Source organism: Tachypleus tridentatus, chromosome 1 (assembly GCF_004210375.1).
Source record: "Tachypleus tridentatus isolate NWPU-2018 chromosome 1, ASM421037v1, whole genome shotgun sequence".
Classification (NCBI taxonomy): domain Eukaryota; kingdom Metazoa; phylum Arthropoda; class Merostomata; order Xiphosura; family Limulidae; genus Tachypleus; species Tachypleus tridentatus.
The window spans coordinates 133,140,896-133,163,152 of NC_134825.1; the positions used below are offsets into that span (position 1 = coordinate 133,140,896).

The 22,257-nt window shown below is 34.2% G+C and overlaps 1 protein-coding gene and 1 long non-coding RNA gene across 8 annotated transcripts in view; one reads left to right on the forward strand and one right to left on the reverse strand.

Moving 5' to 3' along the window:
* The first annotated feature begins 1,940 nt into the window (after positions 1–1,940).
* Positions 1,941–19,056, forward strand: LOC143224738 (uncharacterized). Its single transcript, XR_013013425.1, has 3 exons — positions 1,941–2,316; positions 11,908–12,064; positions 16,852–19,056. It is a non-coding gene; the product is annotated as an uncharacterized LOC143224738 (long non-coding RNA).
* A 141-nt stretch (positions 19,057–19,197) lies between these two features.
* Atac2 (Ada2a-containing complex component 2) overlaps positions 19,198–22,257 on the reverse strand; it is a 94,639-nt gene continuing 91,579 nt past the window's right edge. For all 7 annotated transcript variants that reach the window (XM_076452957.1, XM_076452928.1, XM_076452939.1 and 4 more), the window contains one exon: positions 19,198–19,541. In XM_076452957.1, the coding sequence (XP_076309072.1) occupies positions 19,368–19,541 (174 nt within the window). In that variant the 3' untranslated portion in view covers positions 19,198–19,367. The remainder of the gene's footprint in view (positions 19,542–22,257) is intronic.

Genomic DNA, 22,257 nt, shown 5'->3' on the forward strand with positions numbered 1-22,257 from the left:
AACTTCCCAGGAAAAATTAAAAATTAATATTTTCCAGAAACACCTTAAAACAACATCTTAAACGATTTTTACAAAGAATTTTCTCACAAAACCATCAACATAACTTCACAAAACAGAAAGCTAAAAAACAACCTTACAAAAAGAGACATTAATTCCATTAAAACCTAAAACAAGACAAAAACATAAAAAATTCTAAAAGCAGATAAAGGTAACGCTATAGTCATAATGAACACGAATGAATACATCCAAAAAATGAATAACATCCTATCAGACACGAACAAATTTAAACCAATACACACGAAATGCAACTAAACAAAATACTACTAAAAATGTAAAAAGCCAACACAATTTCACAAACACTTTATTCCTACTCACGCACATCACAAATATACGGCATCCAGAAACCTCATAAACCAGATTGTCCATTACGACCAATCATGTCCACATATGAATCGTTTAATTACAATCTTGGTAAATACATAGCATGGGCATTCTCCAAATATGTAACATCAGCCAGCTCATTCATCAAATACTCTTTTAATTACAAGTCTAATCTTAATCAACTTAATCATAAAGCCTCAATGGCCAGTTTTGATTTTATATCCCTCTTTACGGAAGTTCCAACTGCTGAAGTCTGCAAGATAGCCTTGGAACTCTATATCCGAGACCCTAACCCGTTTATAGACGTTCCCAGCAACCAGTTAGCTATCCTCATAGAATTTACCACGATGAAGACGAACTTCATGTTCAACAACCACAACTATATGCAAACAAGTGGCTTAAGCATGGGCAATTCAGTATCACCAGTTCAAGCCAATATTTTTGACAAGTTTAAACACAAGCAATTAACACAGGATTACATCCACCACCATACTGGTACAGATATGTAGATGACACGGTTGCAGGATTCACATCTACAGAACACGCACTTAATTTTTTTCAATCACATTAACTCTGTACATCCCAACATTAACTTCACATGTGAACAGGAAGAAAGCAATCAACTATCATTTCTTAACCTCAAAATTACAAGAACCGATACACAATTTAAAACAGAAATCCACTGAAAAATCACCCATACTGGACTATATATTCCTTGAAACTCAGCACATGAAACAAAACAAAAACTCAACATACTAAGAAACCAAATAAACACAGCCATAAAACTATGCTCACCAGATAAAATTAACGATGAATTAGACAAAATAAAACAATACTTCATCAACATCAATAAGTTTCCTCCACAAACCGTAGAAAACATTATACGCACACATTTCGACAGAAAGCAAAATCAACCAATAAAAGTAAATATAACGACGAATAAAAAAATCACGAAACCATATACAGCTGCATACCATATATTCCAAACATTTGGCAAAAACTAGTAACAAACAAAATATGACATTCCAGTTAATACCAAATTTATTCAAAAACCAGGCACAAAACTAAGGTCTATACTATGTAAAAACTACACTGACAAACACCACACCAACATTATTTATAAAATACAATGTGATAACTGCCACGACTTCTATATTGGAGAAACAAGTAGAAAAATGGAAAACAGATTCAAAGAACATAAAAAGTCACCTTCACACGTTTTCGAACACTGCAAATCAAATAAACACAACATAACCATAGAAAACACTCAAATACTAAATAAAGAAACAAACATAAACAAACGCAAAATTAAAGAAGCCTCACTTATACAACAAACTCAAGCCCAAAATAAACCAATACAAAGGAACACTTTTATACCTATATTAAAAATAATATAATAAATAATAATAATAAAATAAGTAATACAAAATTATATATTCAAACATCTAAGCACGCCCTGTACATTCCGACACTCAGTTACACAACACCTTTCAAACAAGTGGTCACCTTGTGGTTAGTTACCTCTTCCTTTCTTTGTGAACCTGACGATATATAGTCACAAGGCCGCCGTCAAGCAGAGCAGACGTGTAAGTCGAGAGCTGCGAGACACGTACTTTAAAGACTAGGTATACTTTGTTGAAGTGCATAATTCCCAAGTTTTACTCTAAAAGGTTAACCCTTAGTCCTTATCAGGACTAGTAAAACAGGATGAAGAAGAGGAAGATCGCAACGCGATCTAACGGAAAAGCCCTATCAAACGAAGAAATAATGGAAATGTTAAACAAGGCGATCGAAGGACCAGCCTCAGAATCCCTGAGCAGTTCAACAGAAAGTTCTGAAAGTGAATACTCAGGAGCAGAAGAAATATCGAAACAAGAATCTCAAGAAGCAAATGCGACATCAAACAAGAGGAGGCTAAAGAAGAAAAAGGATAAGGTAAGTATAGTTTCTGACAATACTACTAACTTTAACCTTAACGACACTACTAACAATACTAAAAATCAAAGTGTTAATAACGTAACCAATGTTAATAATGACAAAGCCACTAGTTCTAACAAAAGTAACGCAACTAACCTGAATACTAACAACACCACTAATTCTATGAACTCCACCACTGTCACACAAACACACGATTCTCCTCACTACAACTCTGTTCATTGAGGGAGTAAACAACACAACACGCATCCCACAGATAGTCAAACAACTGAGGGCCTATTACCCGGGCATTCAGTTTAAGGACATCAAACGTCTTCCTAATGGAAGAATCATGTTAAAATGCTCTGAACCACAAGAGTTTGCGCATATTTTGGCCCACTGGCCCAAGGATGCCTTCGGGGTCCAAGCCACCGTTACTACACCAAAAAACAACACGCCAAAATTAACTATCATTATCAGAGGTGTCGATTTCGACATCGAAGACAATGAAATCACAGATGAATTAAAAACCCAAGGCTACGACATTGTATCATCAAACCGAATTATCTCCTTCAGAACGAAACAAAAAACGCCACTGATCAAGGTAACCGTCAACAAAAAAGACGATCAAGACAAATTATTAAAAAACGGTTGCTTCTTATTTTTCAAGAGACACACGACCGAACCGGAAAAAACACACCAAAAACCCATTATTCAATGCTACAAATGTCAAAGGTTCGGACACACAAATACTAATTGTATGGCCAAGGACAGATGTGTGAGATGTGGCGGACCTCACGAGGTTGCTCAGTGTCCTAACGAGCGTAACCAAGTGAGAGGCGCAAACTGTCAGGGCCCTCACGCAGCCAGTTACAAAGGCTGCCCCAAATACACTCAAATACGTAATAGATTTATTTTCAAAACCACGAACAATAACAATCAATCCCACGGCACCCACATCACCAAACAACCTTTACTACAAACTCCAGCAGACTCGCAAATCAAACACTCTCAACCTCAACCAACACGTACTTACGCGGACGTAACACGCCCGAAAACAACACAAGCATTCAACCCCACAGATTTCACCACAAACTTACTAGCAATGCTAATAGAATTGAGTAATCTCCCCTCATTCGAATCGAGGCACGAGTCACTCAAGGCTGTTTGCAGCCTTGCAAGTTATTATTTTAATCTTCCTCACCTCAAACCACACCATCTTTCACTCAAAATTCATGCAAGGGAAATAAAACAACACAATGATACAACACATTAAAATCTTACACATCAACTGCCAAGGAAATCTCAAAGACAAAAGGATAGAAATATTTAACATAAACAAACATATAAATGCCAACATAATCATCGTTTCAGAAACACTTTGCACAGAGAAACAAAACAACACAATCCCCGGATTCATCACGCACAGTATACCTCACTCAGAAAACAACAGAGGTATAATAGCTTACTTTAGTACGAAAATATCGCATTTAATCTCGATAGAAGATTCCTTTAAATCTAACATTATTGAAACCATTTTTTGTAATATACACTTTAACAACTGGCTAACTATTCCGATTCTGGCCATATATTGCTCACCAACCAAAGATATCGACATTAACTTCCTTCAAAAATGTGTTAATCGTAAACCCAAACCAATTATTATTGGGGATTTTAATTCACCGCATACAGAATTAAGGGGTAACAGAGACACACGCAGAGGATCGTGCATAAAAAAATTTATCTCTAGTAATAAAATGCACTTAATTAATTACCATACACCTACACACTTCTCAGCCGCCAACGGCTCATACGATGTACTCGATTTCATCATCGCACCCAAGGACATGGTAAACAGAATATCTAACTTTAAAGTACATGATGAAATCACCAGTGACCACTTCCCCATGTCATGTATGATTCACCCGCGCCACCCTGCCGTGGCGTACGTGACTCCCTCCGCATACACCTACACTAAAACAGACTGGCTCACTTTTAATGCCTCTCTGGACTCATACCTACCCCATCCAATTGAACATGCTAACAACAAAACAGAACTAGACAATTATGTTGATCAAATTACAGAAGCCATAAAGAACACAATTCCTAAAACAAATAAAAAAGCAATCACTTATTCAATTGACTCTAACACCAGAAATTCACGCACTAATAATCAAAAGCAGACAATTAAGACGAACACACTACGTTACACGCGATCCACACATTAAAACAGAAATCAATAGAACAAATACAAAAATTAAACAAGAAATTAAAAAAGCAAGAGAAAACAATTGGCAAAACTTCTGTAAAAACTTAGAAAAACCAAGAACAATCCAAAAGAATTCTGGAAAAAATTCAAGAGTATTACTTCAGACAAAAACACAAATCACATGCTACAACATATCACACACAACAATAAAATCGCAAGGACGGACGTAGAGAAAGCTGACTATTACAAATCCTCATTTAGCGACCTAAACTCAGTAGATTTTGACACACAACACCAACACCATGTCAACAACTTCATAAATACAAACCAAGCTTCATTCTCACCACGATTCTCTGGCGAGACACTAGAAGCATACTCAAGTTCAATCAATAGAAAAATAACCATAACCGAACTAAAAATTAATATCAAAAACTTGAAGAACACTTTCCCCGGACATGACCAAATACCAAATATTATTCTGAAAAAAAGCTCCACTCTCCTATTACAACACCTCACAAATATCATGAACATTTCACTAGCGACCGGATACTACCCTGACAAGTGGAAAAAAGCCATCATAACAATGATCCCTAAGAAACAAACTAATAGAACAAATCCAGATAATTTCCGCCCCATCAGTCTGTTAAGCTGCCTTGGCAAACTGATGGAGAGGATTATCTCCAACCGTCTCCTCCATTTTTTGCGAATCGAATAACATCCTTCCAGAATCTCAAAATGCCTCCAGAAAAAATAGGCAAACAACAGATCACCTCACACGACTCACCGAATCAATCTACAAAGCTTTCAACAACAATCAAGTAACCATCGGGGTATTCCTAGATGTCAAAAAAGCATTCGACAGCGCATGGCACAATGCCATCAAATACAAACTAAATCACCTGCAAATAAATCCCATGATAGTTAAATGGATTTCAAATTTCTTAACCAATAGAACAGCACAAGTAAAAGTCAATAAAACTACATATATCCAAATCATTTAATATAACTGCAGAAGTGCCCCAAGGATCAGTCCTCTCTCCACTTCTATACATAATTTTCGTCAGTGACATACCCTTTCCAAATCTAACATACACACACAATTCACAATACGCAGACGACATCGCTATCTGGAGCACCTCCAGAAACCCAGTGATGGCCATGTCTCGCGTATAAGAATCACTAAATAACGTCTCAACATGGAGCAACAAGTGGAGAGTCGTGTTAAATCCAACGAAAACACAAGCAATCACCTTCTATAGGAAATTAAAGAAGCAAAGAAAAAATCTAGAAAAAATAAAACTATCACTCGGAAACACAACCATTAAGATGAGCAAAAACATCACATTCCTTGGCATCACTTTCGACACAAAACTAACATGGAAAAAACATATAAACAATATACACTCATCAATCAAAAAAAGGATTTCACATCTAATGTCCATAACCGGTAAACAATCGAAATGCTCACCAAACACCATTATACAAATATACAAAGCTTACATCCGTCCACTAATAGAGTACGGATGTCAAGTAACATACAATATGTTAAACAACACACTCCAGAAAATCCAAGTTCAACAGAACAGAATATTAAAATCTGCATTCAGCCTACCATCATTCACGCCAACAAATTATATACATCAAATTAGCAATTTACCAACAATAAGAGATAGAATAACGGAAATATCACTTAAATATTATCTAAAAGCAGAAAATAGAAACAAACTAACGGCATCACTACACAAATTATCCAGTGCACCAACAAAATACATTTCACCTTACAACATATTTCAAGAATCACAAATTACTCAACAAAGAATGTAAATAAATAAATCCATGTCATTAACATGTATTCCTTTTTTTTCAGATACCGGGCACACGACAGGCAAAACTTTCGGCGCCTGTCCTGTGAAAGTGGGTTTTTTCGGGGCACTCCCGTTTCCCCCCACAGCAAAAAACTTAGGCATTGGATTTATAGATCCCAGGCCCTGAATCGCGCCGTTTGATTTGATTTGATTTGAATTCTATTCATGAATTGTATTCATGTTCACATTTGCTTGACTTCTTCCTTTAGGGACAGGTCTCAGCCTTTCTTTCCGGTGCTGCCTTTGCCTCCACCCAAGACAACATTTAGAGAGACATCCTCCACCCAAAGAGTTAAAAATAATAATAATAATTAATTAAAAAACAAACAAACAACAACTTATTCCTAATAACAATTCACGAAAGGGGACGAAGAGGAAGTACAAAGTTCCTGAACACCCCAGTTGGAGAGAGAACTCTTCTGATTTCTCTCTCTCTAAACTGAACCCCTGCCACGTTAGTTTAGTTTAGTATTCGTTTTCGTTGAAGCTGTCAGTAATTGATTCTGTTAGTCTAATTAGGTGATCTGTAGTTTGTATTTTCTAAATCCGTTTTAAATTTCGGGTAATTTTGAATTTACTTCTAAGTATATAGATAGTCGATTACTAATTATTCTTTCTAAAATTTTGCCGATACAACTGGTTAGGCTAATTGCGCGGTAGTTTGGTTTATTCGCTGGCATTCCTTCTTTCTGGAACATTAATATTACTGCTTCCTTCCAAGAAACAGGGATATATACAGCTGATAATGATAGATTAAATAAGGCTGTTAGGTGTTCATATAATCTCTGATGCCGTGTTTTAGGAGGATAGCTTGGATACCATCTTCTCCAGGAGCTTTGCTTTTTGTGCTTTTGATAGCTGTTTCTACTTCCGTTACCGTTATATCTTCTATTAGTTGATGAGCGAGTGCTCCAGTCTATTTTCTCTAATTTCATTAATGTGTTTACTGGGAATATTGGTGTGTATATGCTTTTGTTGTGATCAATAAAGTTATTGACTTGATTATATAAGTATCTGTTCATGTCTGGTTCATGATTGTAATTTTGCTCAAAATTTTCACGCTAAAGCGTTCAAAATACTACTACGCCAATTCTTTGGGTTCTGCGCATGCGTTTTTGGTGTAAACTATACGATCTGACGAAGAACGTTAATTCGAAACATCTTCGTTTAAATAAATATATGTATATAACTTGGCGATTGTTCAATCTATTATTTAATTTTGTTATTTTCGTGAACTACGCGGTTTTAATTATATTTGTTAATCAGTAGTCTTCATCTTGATGTTAATAATAGCTCACACATCATGAAATTTAAATAAACTTCCTAAAGTATGAGTAACTTCTTACTGGAATTTTATGCATCAATCCGTCCTCTTATTCTCTAGAAGCAATTTCCTATCTTTCACTACCATACTGGGTAGAACAATTGCAGCTGTAGGACTTACTTCAGTCAATGTAATGCAAGGCTTCCAAGCAATAATCACATTGACTCAAATTGCGGGCTCTTTAAATAATAAACTTCACATTTCATTTAAAGCAAATTTTATAACTCAATTGATACTGTCATGGCTGTAGTAATGTAGGAACTTAATGGTACACATTGTGCAAGAATGAAGACACTGGTGTTTTGTTGTTATTAAACACAAAGTTACACAATGGTAACTTTCAAATGTAGCCGAGGTAAGTTTTCAAAGTTAGTCTCCATGATGCACGAATAAAAATGACCAGTATGGGTAGCTTCTTTAACACTTACACTGACTTCACTTAGTCATAGAACTATAAACTATATCATACAGTTCCAACATTTTCTGTATAATTAAGTTGGTTATCGAACAATGAACTATATCATACAGTTCCTACATTTTCTGTATAATTCAGCTTCTGGATGAATCTGATGTAAATTGTGCAGAGTAAGGAACACTAAATTTAAAGAACTGATTAGCTATAAAGGAAGTTATCTGATCAAGTGCAAATGGCTAGATGTCGTGCATTTGTGAAAGCAAGTGCAGAACTATGTCTGTTTAATTCAGTTATAATGAATTTTTTTATTAAACTGCATTGAAAAATTCACTAAAATTACAAATTCTGGAAGTTTTGAAACTTTGAGAAAAGTTAAAGAAAGGTATTACTAGAAAATACATAATAAGAAACATTAATCAAATCAGTCCGTAACAACAGTGAGCCGGATTACTAAATAAAGAGGCCTGGCATAGCCAGGTGGTTTAGGCACTCAACTATTAATACGAGGGTTCGAATCCCCGTAACACCAAACATCCTCGCTCTTTCAGCCGTGGGGGCATTATAATGTAACAATCAATCTCACTGTCCGTTGGTCACAGAGTAGCCCAAAAGTTGGCGGCGGGTGGTGACGACTAACTGCCTTCCCTTTAGTCTTACACTGCTAAATTAGAGACGGCTAGTGCAGAGAGCTCTCGTGTAGTTTTGCGAAAAATTCAAAACAAACCATATAAGGATAAGTCAAAGTGGAAATACATTACGTGAGTTAGCTGGAAACGTATATCTGAGTGCAACTAGAAGTAGCAACTAATGGGTTCTGCTTATTAGTGCTGAATTGAACTTTGAGAGAAAGCGACAAGTAAAAAAATACATGCAAAAAGACCAAAATTAACCAGTTTGTTTGCATACTTTACAAGATAGTGGGTTTATATATCTATGCCAATATCAATGGATAATTATCCATAAATAGTTCTGTTCAAACCAATTGATAAGTATACATGTTTTTGGTACGACAGAAGACTGCAAAAGGATCAATTGACCAAAATGAATTATGTGCAGAATTGAGAATACTAGACTTCTTGATGAGTCATAATTATACTAATTAGATAGTTTAAAATGCCGTGATTTTGATTCTTGTAGCAGCTGGTCTGTAGCTCTCTACTGCACCTCTGTATCCAGAATGACTACAATTCGGTCTTACAAATTTTCGTCACAAAAACTCCTTGTCAGTAATTCATGCTATCTTTTATCTAGTCAAACAATGTTTGTAACAAATAATATATTATTTACTCCAGATTTAACTAAGATGAAAGACGATGTACTAGAGTTACTAATGAACATAGTAAAAGATCACTGAAATCATATAAATGAAATAATGTCTGAAAAATATCTCGGGTCAGCTTGATTGATAACCTGTTCATTATAGTTTCAATATTAATAAATATTGTCTAATAATTGAACATATTACCATTCAGAATGAAAAGCTTAATAATTTTGACATTGAACTGTTTCCAGTTAATTTCAGGAACTCTGAAGATTGTCTTAAATAGACGCTTAATAAATTTCTTTATTCCGAACATAAATCTTCTCGAGTTGGTGGCTTGTGGTCTGCATAAACTGACATTAAATAAACATAGATGTAAATGGTGGAAAGTCGAACCCAAACAATTACACTCACAGTGACCCATTACAAATTGGTGTAGTCAGCAGGATTTTGGGTAACTAACAATAGGTTGTAAGAAATAAAGAAAGTAGTAGAAATAGGTCAGTTTCAATATTAAGTAGTGTAAATAGACATAAGTAGTAATACATAGGTAGATATGGCTACTGCTACTGAAGATAGACAGAATAGGGTGCACGACCTATAACTGACAGACAGGCCAGAATTTCTAAGGTTCATGCAGATCAACCGACACTGGCAGGACAACGTGATACTACACATTTAATGAGCACTCTATTGTTGTGTCATGGTAGGTTTGATAAAGATATCAATTTTTATTGATACAATTACCAAGGCTGCTAGAATATCATGGTGGACAGATTCCCAAGAAGCTGATATACTGATAGTTAGATTTAAAATAGCAGGAGAGGAAGAACACTATGTTAGAACATATAATGAAGTTGGAAAAAACAGATTTTCAGTATCTTGTGTACAGACTTACACAAGAATACAAAGTAGGGGATGTCTCATGCAATACTAATACAGATTCAGCAGAGGAGGGGGAACAGTTAAGATATTCATACACAAATTACAGGAGCTAGGTAACAAACTTTACAGGGCATATGGACACCTAATAAATGATACATGACACTTTAAAGTCAGACTACGAATGAAGATTGATTAGTAATGTAGCAAAGAGAAATGTAAATGAAGCAAACACATCCATTGCAACACTACTAAACTTGACTGAGGTAGTTACTGGAAAATAACTAAGCAATAAATATTTCTACAGACACCAGCATTCTGCTATAAATGCAGTAAGTTGTTGCAGAAGTAATGGAAAAAATTAAAGAAATAGAAGCAGAAACTTGGGCATATGGCAAAAAACTGCTTTCATAAAAACAATTGATAGAATGTTTTAACTGTGGCTAGGGCTGCAGATGCCCACCAAAAACAGAAAATGAAAAGCCTCATAGGCCAAAACTTTAAGAGGAAAGTTAACAAAAAATAACAGGAAACCAGCATTTACTAAAGAAACAAAAAACATAGTTTTAGCCAGTGTTATGGAGTGAAATTAAAAATAGTTATAGCAGTTTGGAATAAGAGATTGAACATTAATAGTGTTAACAAAGTTATCACCAGTAGTTTAGTAAAAATAGAGGTTATGAACTGTGTGTTGTTAGTTGACAAGAGTGCTCAATCCTCTCTGCCTAGTATGGAGATATTTGAAAAAATTCCATTACTGAATGAAGTTTGAAAGGAGGTTTCTAAGCATTTTCTAACCTCCATAACAGGGCATCCTTTTAAAATGTTAGGCAGTTATAGTGCTATAATGGAAATAGGAAGTTTAAAAACTGAACACCCTTTCTATGTCTCTAAACAGATTTAGAAATGAATGGTACATCAGGGCAGGTTTAGTTGTGAAATTATTAAACTGAAATATCTCTTGTCAGAAGTAAGTTGATATTGAGATGGTGATAGTAAATTTTGGAAAAGTTGTACATTCAGATTTATGTGTGAAATCTGCAAAAAATATGTCTTACTGACTAAAGTCAGTAGTCAGATACCAAATGCTAGCACAGGGGAGGCTAAATATTAACAACAAAAATTCAAAAAATTCATTCAAATTAAATTATATTAAATTTGAAGGAAATAACTTAGGGGATGCTCAGAAGAGTTTTTCTCTCCATTCTGTTTGTGGTTGAAGGGTATTATTATTAGTTGGTAAGGATGTTTCTGTTAGATATGAAAAGATTGTCTAAAATTTGTTACACTTGAAACAGTGATAGTTGTTAGTGAAGCTGTTAGAAGATGGAGAGGAAAACTGGAAGTCATGCTGAGTGCTGTTGTATTATTAATGCAAAGTTGCTTGTCTTCTTATCATGAAGGTCATGTGATAGTCCAGTTGAGTTGGAGGCACTGTGGTTGAAGATTTCATTCCAAGCATAATTTTCATCTCTACATACCTGGATTTACTAAACATGTATGTCATTATGAGTAACTTTACATGTAAGTGATTGACACTATTATTAGCCTGGCTAGATTAATGTAAAGACCTTAAGTTTGGTTTAAAATGAAGCTGATAATTTTTATGCTATTTGTCAAATTAATAAAATTCTATGTAATTTCAATATCATATAGGCTGGCCCTTTTCAGGGGAGTGTGCATTAAGTCCAATGGACGAGAAAGTTTATTGTGGTTGAAAAGGAGTACTCCAAGAATTTCTACTTTTATTTACAGAAGACCAAAAACTCCACTCTACCAGTGCCTGCTGTGAAGAAAGTTTAGTATTAAAAAGGTGAGCTATAAGTTTGCCAAATTCAGAATTGGTAGTGAGTGATGGGAAATTATTTATTAACTCTGTTCATTTGATTGATTTCTTGAAGTATTTGCTTGCTAGGGTATTTACATGTTTTGTTTTTATGTAATATGTTACTAAGTTTTCCAAGTATTCACTGGGAGTATATTGTAAAAATTGGAAGGTTATTCTAACTGCTTAACTGTGATCTCTCTGCATACAATTAAGTTGTTCTACAGACATGTTAATAGTTTCCATGTCACTCTTACTCTAATAATTTGCATATATAAGCTTTATAGATTGTCATAATGGTTTGTGATCTGCATCTTTTGTCTGTGCCTCCAATTTTACTGAAGTAGTTGATTCTTCTGTTCACTTTTGCTTTAACAATTTTAAAATAATGTACCCATGTTATTTATTGTTGAAAGCAATACCCAAGAATATGATGGTTATATAGGAATTTTGTTTAGTAGTATAAAACTTTAACTTAACTTTATGTACGTTTATCCTTTTATGAGTTTTTTCTTTTGAATATAATGGCTTGTGTCTTAGTCATGCTAAGTGCAGATTCCCTATGTGTTACACCACTTCATTATACAGTTAAGGAAAGTTGGAACTTTTGATGCTGCAAGGAGGGGCTTTCATGAAGTGCTCCAGATGGTGGTGTTATCTGCATATTGTGTGCATGGGTAAACATTAGTTTTGGGAAGGGGATATCATTATTAATAAAATATATAAAAGAGGGATTAACACTGATCTTTAGGGGACTCCTGCCAGAAATTTGACAGGGTTAGATTCAAAATTGTTAATTTTTACTTAAGCTTCTCTGTCTGACAGAAAACTTGGTGACTTTACATTTAAGACGAGACCTATTGTTATGTGCTTTTCACTGAATCCTTCAATAATGTATTTCTTTAGTCTGAGTCTGTTTCTCTATTATGGTGTGATGCATTTTGAATTTCTGGAAAGATATTGTTTCTTTTTCAGGTAGCATAATAAATGAGTTGTGATTATTTTTTCCAGTAGTTTTCTTATGCTATTCAGCAGAAAAACTAACTGGTCTATTTTTTTTCTTATTTTAGTGTCAGAGCTCCTCTATGTTTTTGCTTTTTGTTTTGAATTTTGTGCAAAGCTACTCGAGGGCTATCTGCGCTAGCCGTCTCTAATTTAGCAGTGTAAGACTAGAGGGAAGGCAGCTAGTCATCACCACCCACCACCAATTCTTAGGCTACTCTTTTATCAATGAATAGTGGAATTGAGCATCACATTATAATGACCCCATGGCTGAAAGGGCGAGCATGTTTGGTGTAACGGGAATTCGAACCAGCGACCCTCGGATTACGAGTCAAGTGTCTTAACAACCTGGCCATGCCGGGCCAACAGTAGCAGTAATGCAGAGAAAACTGATAATATGGAAAATAGTTGTAAAATGGGGTAAACACAAGGTAGAAACAGATTAACTTTACATACATAAATAGCAATTCAAACCCCTTATATGATTCTACACTTGTGTTTAATATAAGCAAAAGAGCATCCATACAAGAAAGAATGATAAAAATAGTGCCTCCAAGATTAATTTCTGTAACTGAAGTACCTGCAAGAACTCAGTTCAATGTTGGAGCTAAAGTATTTTACTCTGCATAAAATGAAGGTCTTAATTGACCCTACAGAAACTGGGGAAGTGGGAGTTTATATATTTGCTTGCATTAGTAAAATGTCTAAGAGAGACACAGTGCCTATAAAAAGTCAGAGTATAAATGGGAATAAAGCAGTATTCTCTAATCATGTAGTAATATGTAAGGCTAAAAGTGGGAAAAAAATGGCTTCAGTGGGACAGAATGATGTAGAAAATAATAAGAAATAGATACAACAAAGCAAGGTAGATTGGGATTTTATCATAGGAGATGTAGAAAAGAAGTATAAATAATGGTTAATAAATTTACTAAAAAAGTATAGAGCTTTATTTGTAGGAGAAGTAGATCTTAATGGCTGTACAAACAAGATAAAACATGAGATAATGTTAAATGACAGTAGGCCTATAACACAGCTACCCTACAGAATGCTAAGGAAGCAAATGGTAGAGTTGAAAGAGTCTAGAAAAGAGAGGCTTGTACAAAGAGTAATAGAAGATGGTACTAGTTCATATGCATCTGAAGTTGTATTAGTTCATAAAAAAGATGGTATATAAGATTCTGTGAGGACTTTACAAAGATAAAAGGTATCACCATCAAAGACATGTATCCGATGCCTATTATCCTGGAAACATGAGATAGGTAAGAGTTGTACTTTTCGTCTAAGGACTCTGGATATTAGCACATAATAATGGAGGAAAAGGTTAAAGCAAATACTGTATTTGTGTTACCCTCACACAAGTACCAGTTTAATAGAATGCTATTTGGGCGATGTCCCACGAACATTCTACAAGTTAGTGGCTGTCATATTATCTGATTTACAAGGCTCTGAATGTTTCCGTTACTAAGATTAATGTATAGCTTTTGCAATGAGTTTTGAGAAATAACTGGTAGACCAAGGGAATGGAGCTTAAAACAGAAACCAAGCAAATTATTTCTATGAAAGGAAGTAGAAAATTTCAGTTAAATAGGTAACTGCAGAAAGTATAAAACCTAATAAAAAACTAGAAAGATGTAAAATTTATTCAGTGCTGATAACAGTAAAAGATACATGTGTATTCTTAGGATTTGTAGAATATTACAGGATATTCATTCCACATTTTGCAACATTAGCAAAAATGTTGACAGAGTTAACTAATAAAGATATAGCATTTCAGTGGACAAATAAAAAACAAGAGCCACTTGAGAAATTAAGGGAAGCATTACTATAAGCACAAGTTTCAAGCTATTCAGATTTTTGTAAATAGTTTAAGTACAGCTGCCTCAAGGTTTCCTATAGATGCAGTATTATCACAGTTAGAAGAAAATGGGAAAGATGATACTATAACTTATCAGAATAGGTAGTTAGGAAAATCTGAAATAAATTACTTACTAACAAAGAAAGAATTCTGAGCTGTAGTAATGATATTAAGACCTTTTGATGTTATATGCACAATAGGAAGCTTACTATAATTACAGATAATATAAAGACGACTAATGGCATTAAAGTACCTATTATTCAGGTACATAAGGCGGTCCTCGCAGGTTATGACTTTTACATTGTATACAGATTGAGTGAAAACAGTCTAATGTGGATGCATTAATCAGAATCAGGGTAGGAAGTATGGAGAACAGTAAAAATATATAATTAATAAAGTGAAAGAAATACAAACAGAAAATTAATGTAATTAGGCAATATTTTGGATCTCAGATCACACTGTTAATGAAGAAAAGAAAAATGTAGTTGTAAATGCATCAGAAACAGAGTACTGCAGATATGGAATACACATTAAATTCTGAAGTGCAATGCAGAACTGTAGAATTCCACTGTTTCAAAGTAGACATTTTTAATTACGTGAAAGAAAACCATTATGTTTGTGATCATAACAGTTGACACAGTGAGTGTATAACTGACACTCACAAGCACCATGGTCTATGTCATTACAATTAACACAATCAGCCTATTGGCAACTACCCTTAGCAAGAACCAACCAGTTGTTGGCCAGTCAAGAACAACATAAGGATAACCAGACCACCATCTAGATAAAGCTTGGGACCTCAATCCATCATAGGTCAAGAAACCCCCAATTAAAAGGTCCTGATAATTACTCAAAATACAGATTACGGTCTACATACCAATTCACTCACTCACTCACTCAAATAAAAAAGTTTTTTTATTTTTCGCATGACACATTTACTGATAACTTCAATGATTTCAAATTCAACAAAATCTTGAAGTACATTCTCTGTAATCATTACAATTTTAGTGTTCAACTGCCAGTGGTACTACACAATGACTTAATCGACTTTACCATACATAATTGGAATTTGGCTGATTGTGCACTATAATAAAACATAGTTGGTGATTTCCGACTGTGACAATGCAAGAGTTTGTTTTTATTAGGAATTAAAATTTTTCATTTTCCTTACTTGTTAAAGGGTAATTTAATACTGCTACCTCCAGTAGTTTTCATTGTCATGACTATTGTCCGATTCTTAAAAACGTTATGCAAAGTTTAAGTCAATATTGTAAATGGTGTTGCAAAGTTCATTAAGTAAAATTGAGAAATGTTAAAATGTGTCAATTTGTGTAAAGCATCTACATCTTCAGTTAGTTTTCTTCATATTTTCAGTTTTCATTGGTGCATTTTGTTCTCACTAGCCTCTTGATTCCAATTTTCCTCGTTTAGATAAACCCTCATAATACATTATTTCAAAGTTACTTCTGTTACTACCCTACAGGCATTGAGTAATAGACTCTTCCACATCAAGGAAATATCAAAATGTAAACATCTAGCATCGAGAGTATAAAGTCACAAAGACTCCTTTATTTTCGGTCCTAGAGGATCTGCACTCTGTGGTAATTAAATTGCCTTAATAAAAGATTGAAAGTTCAATCAAAGGGAAAAGGATTAAATATGAAACAGGCATGGATAATCTTTTATGCCACACACTACTTGTTCATGTTGAGGTATGTGGTTTCATTGAGACGTTTGTCTTTGAAGCTAATATTTTAAGAGTCTATAATATCTTCTTTAATTAATTAAGAATATGAACATAGTTACAGATATGACACAGGTTTACTGTTGAGAATTGTTCTTTGTCCCCTAAGCTTTTACACTGCTTTTTTTAAGGTCTGTTTTGTGCATAGGACTAATCATGTGTTTTTTCTTATAGCAAAGCTATATCAGACTATCTGCTGTGTCTACTGAGGGGAATCAAACCCCTAATTTTAGCAATGTAAATCCAAAGACTTACTGCCATCACAGCAGAGGATTACACAAGATGTGTGGAGCAATATTTTGTGCGACGTTGAATGGTATTTGGCAAGAAAACTTACGAAAGTTTTGGAGTCCTTGGCCCAAGCAACAGAAATGCAATCTGTGGAAATTCATGCCAGTCTTTCAATCATCTATCCCATTCTAAATGGATTGATGGAAAAACTATGTTCATCAGAGAATGATTTATAGGCCCCTAATAATTGTGATTATATAGAGCCAAATGGTGTACCACCTGAAAATCATTGCAGTGATTAGCTTTTGATTAATTACAGGAGAAACCTGCTAAAGACATTGAAACCACTAAAAGCAATATATCGTTTATTAAGGGGAGGTATTTGCACTGAACATTGATATTATTCTGTAGGATTGTGAATTGACAATACCTAAAACATTCAACACCCAAACTCTTTGTCACTTTCTTCTTGCATATCAGATGACTTCTAAACAGAAAAGCAGAGTGTGAAACTATTTTAAATTGATGCAGGGTGAGCTCCAGTAAAAGCAATGCAAAATACTCCATCTGTTCAACGTTCCTTTTATTTTCTGGTAGCAGCACTTCATCTTTGTTAAAGCATTTAACTGCTGAGTCTTAAGGTTTAAAACAAACCAATGTAGGAGATTTTTTCAAGGACACAAAAAGTTGACCACATTCTGTGCAACATAAAGGGGGAATAACATATTCGTTGCATGGAATTATTTATCAGAACTTGAGACCCTGATCAACGGTCAGTAGTCATTCCTTTTGGAAGTTCTTGAACTTTATAGTATCAAACTATTGTCTTTCAAATAATGCAAAAATTTGCAAAATTACTATTTGCTTGTAAGATGTTAAGCAAAATAAAATAAAGGATGACTTGTGCAACCTTCCAGTACTTTCATTTATGACTGGCCATTGGATATTAGCAACAAATGATGCAAACTTTGCTGTCACAGAGGATGGTATGACTACAAAGTGGGAGATCAAGTCTTTTAACTTGGGAGTGAAAGTGTAGTCTGAACAGCCAAAGTATTTCCACAAACTTACAAGCTGTGGAAGATGATTAGGGCATTCAACCTGATTCACTACATGCAGTTGGTTTGTCATTACTGCCATTTTGTAGTGCAACATATTGACATGTTAAGACAGAAATAAAACCTATCACACATACCATCTTTTATGGTTGGAGAGATAAGTAATGTCCTGCATTATTAATAATGAACTGTTAGGGTTTTGGTAAGTTGTTTATAGCAAATTATTATATAGATTTTTTTCTTTTATTATATGAAGTAAGATAAAGGCACATTACTTATTAATAAAAACACTTTAAACTTAGGAAAATCCTCTATCAACATGCATAAATAACAACAAATGATGAACTTCAAATCATCACCAAAGAACTAAACATTTATCATCAGCCTTTTTACAACAATATTCTTCTACCATTGTCGAGTATACTTCTTTCACTCAATCCACAGAATAGAACTACAAAATACCTTTACCACAGTAATTAACAGACATTTTATATGGACATTAAAAACTGCACTGACAAAAACTGAATTTCAGTACTCTAAGTTCCAACAGTCTGATTATCACATCTTCAGAAGTTCTGTACCAACCTTCAGGTTTCACTGAATACTATATTTAAATTCCCAACAATAATTTTAAACCTATCACAAAAACAATATTGTTGATCTGCTGAAGTTAAATGGAAGCAAATAAGAAAGTCATTATAAAAGTGTGACTTGGCAGTTCAATCCCATACAATTTCAAGATTGATACAATAATTCTTGTGTCCAAGACAGCATCAAACTAGAATACCTTAAGGGATTTTTTTCCCACATTCCATCAAAAGTCTTAGAAATTTACTCTTAAGAAAACAGTTTCCAAAAGAATAAAAACCAAAGTGGATAACTAAACAGTTGTTTCTTCATTTCATGCATCATTACAAAAGGTAGCCTTATGAACAAAAAAGCCATCCCCCAAATTAAAATAACCTTGTTTTTAACAACTCATTTATAAATCTTAGTAGCATTATTTTTAAAAGGAAAATTTCAAGTTAAGAAGAATAGATATAATAAATATGTAGTGTGGCAAGAAGCAAGAAGTATTATTTTGACATAATGACATGGAAACATTACAGTTTTTAATATTATTCACAAAATTGAGTTTTTTGTAGAAACCTCAGAAAAACTGCTTATAAAACAGTTGGTATAAACTATGTCACGAAAAGATTACTATACAAGTAACACATAATGAATGTGATAGCAATTACAACAGCATTTATTGTTAACAGAGCAGAAAGAACTGTCTTAGAACACTATGCTCTAAGTTTTCCTTCTATACATCTACCTATTTTTGTAAAACATGATGTATTATGAACTTTTCATTGAGACAATGCTATAAAAAAAAATTGAAGTGTGACTTAAACTTTGCTACCAGTTCAACCTCATGAACATAGCATGACGACATTCTTTGGAATTGAAGGGGAGGTATTTGTCATAAAAGTCCAAAATAAACTCTTCTACTTTGAATCCAAATTTCTGGTAAAGGATCACAGCTGGATTTGTTGCAGACACATGAAGGGTAACATCTTTACCCATACACGTCTGGAAGTAACAAAAGAATGTGATAATTACAAAAAATTAGTTTTCCTTAATTTCTATAAATAAAGTAAAAGATTATGCCATTTCCGTTATTGTTCCTTTATTTATTCTAGTAGTAAAATCTGAATAAATGCTACATATAGATGAAAACTAGCAAAACCACAAAGGAGCAACAAATCACTGAAAAGGTTGTAAACTGCTTCTAAAATCAGAAGTTAAAACTCAGTAAATAAAGCTGAAATGTTTGAGATACATTGCTGGCCAAAATCTTAAGGCCAATGAACATAAAGAAAAAATATGCATTTTGCATTGTTAGACTCAACCACTTATTTGATTAGAGCTTCGAAAGATGAAATTAAGAAAAGGGAAAATAAAAATAAAAAATTTTCTTAGCATTTAATAGGGAAAATGTGAACATTATGAAATCACCCTAAATACTAGCTGGTCAAAAGCTTAAGACCATACTGAAACAAAGCATTAATCAGTAAACACTTAACAAAATTTAGTCATTTGTGTTCAAGCATTAGCGTTGTCAACATCTCTCACTGACATCTCCTATGTTACATTGGGTAAAAACATGGCAAAGGCTAAAAAGTTGATAGAGTTTGAATGTGGCAGAATTGTCAAGCTGCAAAAGCAAGGTCTCTCTCAATGTGCCACCACTGGTGAGATTGGGTGCAGTAAAATTGCTGTTCCAAATTTCTTAAAAGACCCTGAGGGTTACAAAACAAGAATTTCAAGTGGTCAGCCCATGAAAATTTTGCTGGCATTGAGCAGGAGGAATCGACGAGTTGTCTGGCAAGACACCAGCCGATTGTCAAACCAGATTAAGGCCCTTACGGATGCAGAATGCAGCTCAAGAATAATAATACGGCATCTACAAAAGAAAGGCTTTAAAAACCGTAACCGTCTTCAAAGGCCACACCTCCTTCCACACCACGAAACAGCTCAGTTACACTTTGCTGAGAAGCACCAAACATGGGTCATAGAAAAGTGGAAGAAGGTTTTGTTCTCTGATGAGAAAAAAATTTAACCTGGCTACATTGGCATGTTGGAGAGAGCATTCTTATTCACTGAAGGTCCTCACTTGTGTGGAAATGACTGGATTTTTCAACAGGACAATGCTGCAGTCCACAATTCCCACAGGACAAAGGACTTTTGCAAGGCGAATGTAGTGATTCTTTTGGACCATCCAGCACGTTCGCCCGAACTGAACCCCTTTGAAAATATTTGGCAAGGGAAGTCTACAGAAATGGGCGTCAATTCCAAACAGTGCATTATCTTCATGAAGCAATCTTCACCATTTGGAATAACATTCCAGCCAGCCTTCTGCAAATGCTTATATCGACCATGCCAAAGCGAATGTTTGAAGTTATTCACAATGACGGCCATGCAACTCACTACTGAGACCTCTTGTTGGGCATTTCCTACCCTGTTTAGGACTTCTTTTTGGTATGGTCTTAAACTTTTGACCAGCTAGTATTTAGGCTAATTTCATAGTGTTCACATTTTCCCTATTAAATGCTAAAAAAAGTTTTGTTTTTTTCCCCTTTTCTTATTTTCATCTTTCGAAGCTCTACTCAAGTAAGTGGTTGAGTCTAACAACTCAAAATGTATATTTTTTCTTTATGTTCATTAGCCTTAAGATTTTGGCCAGCAGTGTAAGTCAATTTCAATGATTCAATTTGTATAAAAGCCAAATATGTCTCTCTTGGATTGGTTCAATTTCATTAAAGAGTAAGACAATAGTCGAAGGTTTATCAAATAAAAAAAAGTATAGTCCTTGCCTAAAAATCTAACACTACTACTGCTTATGTTACCCTAGTTTAATCTTTTAGTATGTAACTGTGATATTTAACTGGTCACATTTAGATATTTTTACTTCTGTTCAAGTTTCACAAAGGTAAAAAAAAAAAAAAAAAAAATATAATAAAAATGTTCAACTGTGCCATGTTGAACCTGAATGCTACCAAAATAACAAAATTATCACATATAACAATTTCTGATAATTTATTTTAATTAAAATATATTTCTATAAAACTAATTCTTGTCATCACAAGCCTTTTGTGAGAACATTATTCAATTCTTTTGTTAAGTACATCTGGTAGTTCTAGTTGACTACTGCTAAGTACAGAAAACATTAACATCCAAGGCAACTGTACTTGTCTATATCTAACAAAATATGTAATCTCCTGAGTTGAATACTGTGCATCTGCTGCATGAAACATTCCCAAATATTTAATAGAGAATGCACCACAGAGTTTCATATGGCTGTTTTGATAAAAAGATGGCTGAAGAAACTGAAATCTCAGCAATCCAATTTAAGCACATACTTACTGTTTGCTGGATCTATGTAAATGTAGTCTTTGATGTCAATTTCCACTGATAATGAAGGATCTATGGAAAATCTGTCAAGGTATGTGATTTAATACTGAATATACTGTCGACTGTAGAAGTTTATTACAATGAATGTTGTGGTTTCAGACATTTCTACATAATCATGTCCTTCAGATCGGGCATAAGTGACAATGGAGGAAAAAGTTGTTAGGGCAGCACAGCCAAATGATAAAATACTTTAGGAAAAGTCGTTATTCATATAAATTACAATTTGGATGAGAAAACATATATATACACGAATTTCTCATGGTAATGTCTGAAATTAACATGCTTACATAAATGTTATAAATTTCCTGTGCTAAAAATGTATTTCTTATTCAGT